The sequence below is a fragment of the Bubalus bubalis genome, chromosome 6, assembly GCF_019923935.1.
Source record: "Bubalus bubalis isolate 160015118507 breed Murrah chromosome 6, NDDB_SH_1, whole genome shotgun sequence".
Classification (NCBI taxonomy): domain Eukaryota; kingdom Metazoa; phylum Chordata; class Mammalia; order Artiodactyla; family Bovidae; genus Bubalus; species Bubalus bubalis.
In genome coordinates this window covers 56,446,204-56,455,834 of record NC_059162.1, presented here as the reverse complement: position 1 = coordinate 56,455,834, position 9,631 = coordinate 56,446,204, and the positions used below count along the sequence as shown (strand labels likewise).

General features: G+C 37.9%; 1 protein-coding gene across 3 annotated transcripts in view; it reads left to right on the top strand.

The window, feature by feature from the left end:
* Nucleotides 1-6,230, top strand: part of LMO4 (LIM domain only 4) — a 16,974-nt gene extending 10,744 nt beyond the window's left edge. For all 3 annotated transcript variants that reach the window (XM_006080494.4, XM_006080496.3, XM_006080495.3), the window contains exons 3-5: nucleotides 229-325; nucleotides 721-876; nucleotides 5,444-6,230. In XM_006080494.4, coding sequence (XP_006080556.1) covers nucleotides 229-325; nucleotides 721-876; nucleotides 5,444-5,452 — 262 coding nt within the window. In that variant the 3' untranslated portion in view covers nucleotides 5,453-6,230. The remainder of the gene's footprint in view (nucleotides 1-228; nucleotides 326-720; nucleotides 877-5,443) is intronic.
* The last annotated feature ends 3,401 nt before the right edge of the window (nucleotides 6,231-9,631 follow it).

Genomic DNA, 9,631 nt, shown 5'->3' with positions numbered 1-9,631 from the left:
TCATTAAACCTGGGGCATCCTCTTCCTCTGCGGTAGGCAGAAGTTACCTGTGACCCCCAAAAGGATTTTTTCCTGGATGATGTAAATCACTTATAAAATTTGAAGCCTGAGCCTAAAAATTCCACCTCTGTCAAATACTTTCCAAAGGGAGGGCCAGAGGCTGGGGGATTTCTTTCTTTTTCTTTGGTTTGGGATTATTCATTGGTGTCCCCATCATCTTTGTTTCAGGTTATTTGGGAATAGCGGTGCTTGCAGCGCTTGTGGACAGTCTATTCCTGCGAGTGAACTCGTCATGAGGGCCCAAGGCAATGTGTATCATCTGAAGGTAGCATCTGCTCCTCCTTTGTGCTTTTAAAAGAACCATACCTTTCCCGCATGGAGACAAAGCATGTCTCTTTAGTGGGAACCCTGTTGTCTCAAGCCGCAAACACAGAAGGAATCCATTGAAATTGTAGTGTGGCAGTGATGATTACATACCCGCCCCCGCCCCCCACACCGTGGGAAGCACACACCTATTGGTCTCTTTCCCCCTTTAGCTTGCTCTAGTTTCTTGCATCTGGGCTTCTTATTTTCTAGAATCATGTCGAAGGAAGGAAAACACCAAGCCATAAGTGGCTCCCTGTACTTGACAGATAACCTGCTTAAAAACAGTTTACAAACTTGTGACCACAAAAGACTTAATTTGTACTTGTTTTCAGTGGGTTTGCTTTTCCCTTGCAGTGTTTTACATGCTCTACCTGCCGGAATCGCCTGGTCCCGGGAGATCGGTTTCACTACATCAATGGCAGTTTATTTTGTGAACATGATAGACCTACAGCTCTCATCAATGGCCATTTGAATTCACTTCAGAGCAATCCACTACTGCCAGACCAGAAGGTGAATACCTCGCAGTTACTAATAAGCTCTATTAGAGCAAGTTGGAAGGTTCAACCTAAGTCCATCTAGTGAGGGAGTTTCCTAGGTGGTTGTGTTTTTGCATGTCCTTTTAAAGAAATGTAGGCTACTCATACATACATGTTCAGGAATAGAAGAGTTGATTGATTAAATTGTGAATCTTCTGGGGTTAAAAAAATCCTGATTTAGTTACAACTGTAGCTTTGCCAATGTTGAACGTGTTATCTCATGCAGTCAGGCAAAATGTAAAACTTCCCTATAACCACTTCTTTATCACGCTAGACAATTTTGAAATTCAGAAATACCAGCTGACTAGGTTATTGTGGGGGGAAGATTAGAACATTTATGGTAAGAAGAGGGAATAAATGTCTTTGTTGTGAAAGAATGATTTCTTCATTAATGATAGCAATTCGGATACCTGCCTTCCACACCCAGTTTACAGCGCTTTGAATTTTAGAGGAGCGGTTTTATGAACCATTCTGGAATTCCAAGGGAGAGCATTGTTGTTGATTCACAGTCCTATAAGATTTAAATAAGTTACAACTTTTTTTTTTTTAAAGTTCTACCTCTTGCTGATCACTTTGGGCCATAGATAGCTCCCATTATTAAAGATTATGTGTTTTGATTCTTATCCGCAGCTGGAGAGTTTTGGGACCAGAGTTAGAAATGAGGAAATTATACAGATGTATGAATCATGTAGTATTAGAGGGCACTTCAGAGGGAAAATCGGGTGTTCAACAGTTGTCCAGCACCTCCAGTACTGGATAGTTTTAGATCTATTTTAATCTCCTTAATAAGTCCTATAGCTATGCAAGTGAGTGCATTTTGATAACTGCTGTGCCTAATTTGTAACAATTACTGTCAACCTTCAGTTAAGAGACTGTTCATTCCACACTGGCCCAGAAAAGAGTGAAATGTATGACTTGTGCGCATAATTTTATTCACATCATATTTCATACTGATTATGTATTGATGACATTGATTCATTTACTCTTTACAGCGCCACTTGCATGGATATTAAATCTTATTGACCACAGATGAATTTTAATTTCAGATTGGTGATAGATTTTTCCATCAGCTCTGATAGTATGTTTGACTTTTTCATCATTAACCCAGGCAATCACACAGCACTGAGTTATTGCATTGAAACAAAAAGTGCACACTTCACTTGGTAATTCTTTATGGATTTACAATAGGAACTTCATTAATGTCTGTTGTGGGGATCACAAAAAACAACATTTATCTGCAAATAGGAATTTAGCAAGCTTCAAAAATCTCAGGAAAAAATATTAGGCTTCTTTGTCTTCCGTAATGCATTTTCTTAATATTGTGTATAGGGAAAATGACTAATATTTCAAAACTATTTAAAATTATACTGCCATCTTTTAATACTTATTTTTATCATTTTCTCTTATTCAGGTTTATGGAGTGATTTTAAATGTATTTTCCATTGCATTATTAGGTAAAGGTTAATTACATCAAAGTATGTGTAGTTTTCCTTATTTAGTTTACTAATATGGGAAGCTACATAGAATACTATTGTAAGAATGGAAGTCTAATTTTTTATTGCAAATTAATCAGTCACCATCAATGAGCCATTTCAAGCTTCTTTAAGAAGTGCCAATACATATAAATACTTACAGATTTTTATGTTTTCAGCTGTAATTAAGTGAATCTATAGGGCACAGTTGAGGACAATAATGGGTAACAAATATCTTGAGTTATCATTTCAGTTTGGAGGCAAACCCATTGGTAGGTATACTTGGTAGCCCCCCTGCCAAAAAAGAAGTACAAGAATAAAACCTACCACCTCTGATGTAAAATCGTAGTTTTCTACAATTACATCTTAAGTTTGTTGCTGGTGTTACACCATTTCCTGCCCTGATTTAGCAAGGCATAAAAAATTATAGAGCTACCAACGTGCATGGTGAAAATTGAAGGATATAGAGACAAGGTGGAGAATGTTGCCGGACTGAACAGCGCTGAATACAGGACACAGCGTTGTTAGCCTGGGACTAAGTGCACAGACGTGCAATAAGTATAAGCATGGTCTCACAGTACCATCTTACTGAGCATAGGAGGACCTAAGTTGGGAGGTGTTAGGGAAGAAAATTGGAAAGAAAATCTGGTTTACGTGTTTACAGCATGGCATGTATTGTGCCTTTCGTATAAGTCCATACCTTTTGCAGGGTGGGAGAGGTAGGACATTGATTTTGGAATACAAGATATATTAGGCAATGAATAAGAGACTGTCGGTGTGTATTTTCTTAATGTTGGAAGCCAAAAGGAGACAGGTGGCCTTCAAAAATTAATAGCTCTTAAAAGGCATAAGGAAAGATAACTTAAGGATGTGTTCTTATGAAACACTGGTGAGAAGCTGTGTTTTGGGGTTGATATTAATTAAGAACATATCCCCATTGGCCTAAATGTCTCACATTTTTGCCCTTGGTGTTAGGCTCACCATGAGCCGGGTCAATTCACAAGGCAATTTTTGTAAATAAAGGTTTGGGATAAGCTGAACATGGTCCAGAGAGACATTAACAAGAGGGCACGGGGGAAGAGATAATGAAAACACTGCCTGGTGGAACATAAACTACTTTTTGGACTTAGAGAAGGCTTTAAAATGATTTTTCCCAAACCCTCTGGCACTTCTTTTCTGGAGGAGAAGGGATGGGGAGAAATGACAAATAGCTCCATTTTATTATTTTCTTCTCTCTAGTTCTCCATATTTTTGGTAGGGAAAATTGGACATTAATTTTGGCCATTTTCCTTCTGTTCGCAGAACCAATTACGTTTTTAGTGCATGATGCATAATAAATATACCCAGGCATCCTCTGGCTGAAAAGTAATGAGTTGATTATTTGTACATCCCTTCTTTAAAGGCAGCTAATTGTATGGAAAGTATAGGTCCCTGTCATCTGTCCCCTTTCAACTTTTATCCTCCTGAAATTTGTTCCCAGTGTCTGGGATGTATAGTTTAGTTGTTGTTCTGCATCATTGGCTTTTGTATATTCTGAGAAAAAATGATTTTGAGCTTTTAAGTCATAGAGTCTTTTGACTAAAATCTCAGACCACTAGTGTTCCAGGATCTACAAAATCTTACAACCTGTTTTGTCTAAAGGAGACTTGGCTGCCCTCTGGAGAATAATGTCTTGTAGAGAGCTATGTACATAGAATCAAGAATTGTGGCAGTGGCAATTTTTTTTGTTTGTTTTGTTTGTGATAAATTTTGCCTGCTCTGGAATTCTTTCCTGCACTCGGGAGTGATTGTTCCATCTAGAATAATCTGTGTTTTTCAGTAAAATAAGAGATCACATCTCCTTGGTTGGAAGAAAATTTAGTGAGAGTTCTAGTTTGCATACCACTTCACAATTCACCCGTAGTAGTTATATAATTGGTGTTGTGTGTGTGTCCATCGTAGAGGACATTTGATGCTCATTTATTAAATATGCTTGCTGGCTGCTGCCGCATCTTTGTTCTGGACAGACAAATTACCTTTCTCACACTGAGCCTCTACTCTGGGGAATTAAGCCTCTACCACTTTAATTAGCTTGGAAGTAGGGGGTTGCAGCTCCTAATAGACTTCAGGCTTTTACTAAGTTAGGGAAAGGGTGAAACGAGAACTTCCTGGGAAGCTCAAAATGTCATTTAAAAACCATAAAAACCTAATATATATTATTTCATTGCAGTAATTGCAAACAGATTGTATTTGACGACCGTGTGGAGTATCATTTCTAACTGAAACATTAAAGTTAGACTTCCATGGAACTACTTCTATAATTGAGGACGTCATGAACACATTATAAAAGTTTGATTCATATATTTACAATATTTATGTAATAGTAAGTGGCATAGCAGATAGGAAATACTAAGGGAAGAGTAGCATCTGAATGTGTGTGTGTGTGTGTGTGTGTGTGTGTGTGTACACACGTGCATATACACACATACCTATAGGTGGAGAAGGATATGGTGAATAAACATCACATGGGGATTTAAAATAATAATGATAATTGACAATATTCGTTTAGCTTTCATTAAGTGCCAGGCACTGCTGAATGTACTCCCATATATTACATAATCCTTACTACAGTCTTATTATCCCCACTTGAAGGATGAGGAAACGGAGACCTAGACACTTAAGTAACTTGCAAAAGGTTACACAGTTGTAAATATTAACACAAAACTTCTTGGAGAGAAGGGACTTGCCTTTAAGATCCAAGTACAAGGCAAGATGTTATAATTCATTCTTTTCAAAAAGAAACTTGCTTTTACAGAGTTCAGTAACTCACTGTAGAACTTTACATCAGAAACTTTCCAGTAGTCCATTTATTGTCTCATTTTCTCCACTAGTAAAAGTGCAGAAAATGTTATGCTTTAGTTCTTCACTGCTGGGGTAAGTAGCATAGAAAGCCTCTATCAAGTCACAGTTGGAAAGTAATCCAATAAAAGAAGATTAGTGAATGTAGGGAAGACAAAAGCAGTCGTGTTTGAGTTTAATATCGCTCAAATTTAGCATTTTAGCTAAGATGCCCGTTTTTATTTCTTGCAGGTCTGCTAAAAGGTCAGAGTAATGCAGAATGCGTGCCTTCATCTCAGATCTTGTTCATCACAGGTGGATCCCATGTGTCTTCAGTAGACAAGTCACCTTTGTAGCTAGCACCAGTGCCAGCTCCATGCCATTGCACCTTCTTTAGTCTTGATTGCTCTTCCCGCATTTATGGGTGTATTAAAATGACTGAATATGAACATTAAGGACTCCATGAACCTGGGCTAATGGGAGACTGTAGAGAAAATGAAAAAAGATCCACCGGAGGACATCTTTGGGGGGGGAGGGAGCTTGGGAGGAGGGAAATGACTAATGAAGCTAATTAAAAGAAGCATTCAAATCTGCTTTCTACCCTCATTAACAATTAGCAGGGCACTGGCCAGAGTTTGTACCCTGTGTTTTACCTTAACAACATTCTGTTTGCTCTTTGTATATTTAAGTGTTGTAAGGAAATGTGTTTCAATCAAAACTGAACATGAGATAAAGGAAAGAGATGTGGCTTTTGTGATATTCTATCACAAACACTTTTATTGTATCTCTGTAAAATACATTGTATGTATGCATGTAAGTGTTTTTGTCCTAATGTTGCTACTCCCATGGCAAAGACAAAAAAAAGAATGAAAAAAGAAAAAAATTGGAAAAAAAATCAGGCTCATAGCAGCTACTGTGTAGAAATTCCCCCCTACTTCTAATTTGCTGAATGAAGAAAAAATCTTTTATTTGTGATATTTTCAGAGACATTTGCTCTAGTATGGTGTATTTAAATAATAAAAACTTAAAAGAAAAAATATTCAATGGAGTTTGGGTTTAAAAACTGCTTTTTCTTTTCTGTGTTTTGGAAAATTTTAGTGTTTTTGTTCTATACCAAGTTCACTTTAAAAAATCTTAGGGGGTCAAAGGAGGTGGTGCGTATGTTTTATTTAGCTCTGAGCCAATAAGGTATTCTTCAGATTCTTTAACTGTGCCATTTTTGGCAGGGGTACAAAGCCATGTTTCTAAAGGAGTCCTTTTTATAAGTTCAGAATATTCTGTTAACAGCACGTCATTACACTTTTATATCACAGTGAATTTTTTGTGTTTATACATATCCATTTATTTGATTCTTCAACTATTTCATTTATTCTTTTTTCTCAATAGGAAAGCCTTGGGTATTGATGGAAAGCATGGTAAAGAATGTGGCATAACCGTCTTGTTCTCTTACCAAGTTTATAGCTTTTGAAGGAAATAGCAGTTCTAAAGCATACCTGTACAGATTTTGAAGTTCCATTAGTGCTTAGGAACCCTGAGCTCTCTTAGGGTCGTCTTTGATGGGTGAAGCCGCCATTTTCTGCTGAGCTTTTAGCCTCATGCAGTCTGCTGTATGATTTGTTTATTTTGTTTTGTTCTTACACTCCTGTACTGACTCTGCCTTTCCATATGTTTGGAGGGGAGGATTTGGATTTCATTTAGTAGTACTCTTGAGATATTTGGTCGCCAGTTCTAGGCAGCAGAATCTCCCAACATGCGCCTGCATTGCCCGCAGATTTGTCCTGCAGAAAAATGTCTAGGCCAAGGATTCAGTGGACTTGGGGCGGGTGCTGGAAGGAGGAGCAATCTGAAAGGCTGCTCTGCAAGGTTGTTGGATGTGAGCAGAACCCAACTGCAACTTCTCTCACAGGTTAATAAAGCCAGGTGTGTTCGCATTGATACTTTTAAGTTTTATTTTCTCATTCCAAAGAAAAGCTTCCATACAGACCTACCTTGTCTCTGAGAATAGGAATCGGTTCTGTAGAGGTCAGGCTGACCACATCTCAGCTGGCTGTCAGCTTCCCTTTGGGACCTCCTGCTCTCAGAGATTCCAGGCCAAGAGGAAAAAATGTTTTCTAGCTAAAGACCTCCTATAAACCTCCTGTGAGAGAATTTAAAGGCAAAGTTAAAGTGAATAGTTTATTAGAACTTTATAAAAAAGAACATGCAGAAAAAAAGTTACATAAACAATACCTGTTAGAGTTGGATCCTTGGGGAATTTCTAGGAACTAGTTTTGCTGCTTTTTTTTTCTTTAAGATAACTTTAAGGGACTGTGAACGCTTCAGGATAGAAAAGGAGAAATGTGTTCATGAGAATGCAAGCATCTTCCCTAATTCTTTTTGGCATGAGCACTCGTGTCCCATATAATGTAGAAATTCAAAGGAGATAGTTAATAACTTTTAGTCAGTAATACAGCTGTGGCATTCAGTGATGTGGAGGGCTAAGGTCATTAAAGACTTTAAATGAACTATTATATGGCTGGTTCCTCAAGCACTGCTGCGTATTTAATAACGAGCTTCTAAAAGCATTTCTTAAGTTGCAGACCTATAAGATTACAAATGTCACTCATGTTAGTATAATCCACATGCAAGTGATGGAGCCTTCTCTTTGATGTGCTAAATTGGAGAAGGACTAATGGAGCTATGAATATACAATAGAACATATTTAAGTAGTAGTCTTGCTTTAGGTAAAACACTTCCTTGAAACCAGAGGCATTTCAAACAATAAAACTGGTCTCTAATGGGGATGCTCCGTGGATAGAAAGCTACTGAAAACACTCAGGTTTATTCAGATGTGAGCAGTGATCTCTCCCAACCCTGACATTGCTGGGGAAAAAAAAAAACCCACTTGCTTGTTCACCTTTGATCGCTGCATTTGATGTTAGTGAGATGTACTCTGTTATTTTGAAAGGACTTATTTAATATTAGCCACGTCATAGAGCAAGATGGCCCTAGTCCTTAACAAGCCAGTGCAATTAAAAATAAAAGCAAATGTGACTTAGCCCAGCTGAACTCCTGATTAAAAAAAAAGTTTATGATACATATAAATGTCTCAATCATGCAAATTGTCAATCTTGCTAATGAAACAATTTTGTAAAAAGATTGTCCTCTGAAAGAGTTTAATTTTTTTTTTTACCTGTCTAGTTAGATTTACACAGCCTGAAAGGCAGAACAGCCTGAATGAAGCTTTTCCAAACCAAATTGTTTGACACAAGAAACTATTTCCACCTCTTCATGACTTATTAGGAAATAGTTTAACACAGACTGTAGTGTCTTATAAAATATGAAATGAGAAAACTGTCACTGAAATGAAGCTTGTGAAATTGTCATCCTCTTAATATTTATTTAAATTCTTTTGCCCTGATTAGCACTGATATTTGAAAACTAATAACCTAAAATGAAGCTCTTAAATGGCTTGCATGTCAATATAATAAGGTTCTAATGTGCACTACTATTTATATAAAATATTTCTTAGGGCCAATAAATTAAATAACAGTGAATCCAAGATCTGTCTATCAAAACACTTTAGTGAAGGGTTTCCAGGTAGCCTCGATAATTGTAAATTGAGAAGATGTCCAAAGCCTCTTCCACCCAGGAATTCCACCCTGGGCTCTTGCGTCCTGTGCCTTGGTTGCAGAGGCTGCTGGAACACAGATCATCTGCAAGTTGATGTTACTTGTCACTTTGTCACAGACTCACCTATTGTCAGTTCAGCCAAGTCACAGAAATGCTTATTGCAGTTAAATAGCAATTTGTTTCCATGAAACTGCAATTAAAGTATTACAGAGCAGCCATTTTAGATTGGCAAGGCTCTGAATGCATGTTAAACAGCCAGCGATTCCCACTTGAAAAGTCTGGGATCTGACTAGCAGATCCCAGTGTCACACATGCACCCATGTTGGATATTTAGTTATTTAGCGACTTCTGCAGCCCTCTGCTCACTTTGTGAACACACTGAGAGCTGTGGCGTGTCAGTGCTGATTTGGGGAAGGTGAACTTGCAACTTATCTCAAGTGAATACTATTTTCAGTTGTACAAGAAGCGCTTTCTGCTAGTAGATATGTACATGTTTCCGAGAGGGAAGGTTTTCAAGTTCAGATTGATTCTGTCGAGAATGGACTGTAACTCGGAAGCCTGAAGCCAATAATGTACTACAGGTCCTGACACGTTACAGCTCTGTCAACAGGGCCGTTCTCGCTCCTAAATCACAGCTAATAAAGCAGAGGATGAAAATCAACTGATTCTGTTATAAGTTCTTTGAATGACACTAGAAAGTTCTTTAATGACTCTCTGTTAGAAGGGACAAGCCTGAGTGGAGCTTCCTATATACCTATTTTAATTGTCCCTCTCCCGTTTGAAACAGAACTGGAAAACTTTCCTGTTTGTTTGCATCACCATCCCCGG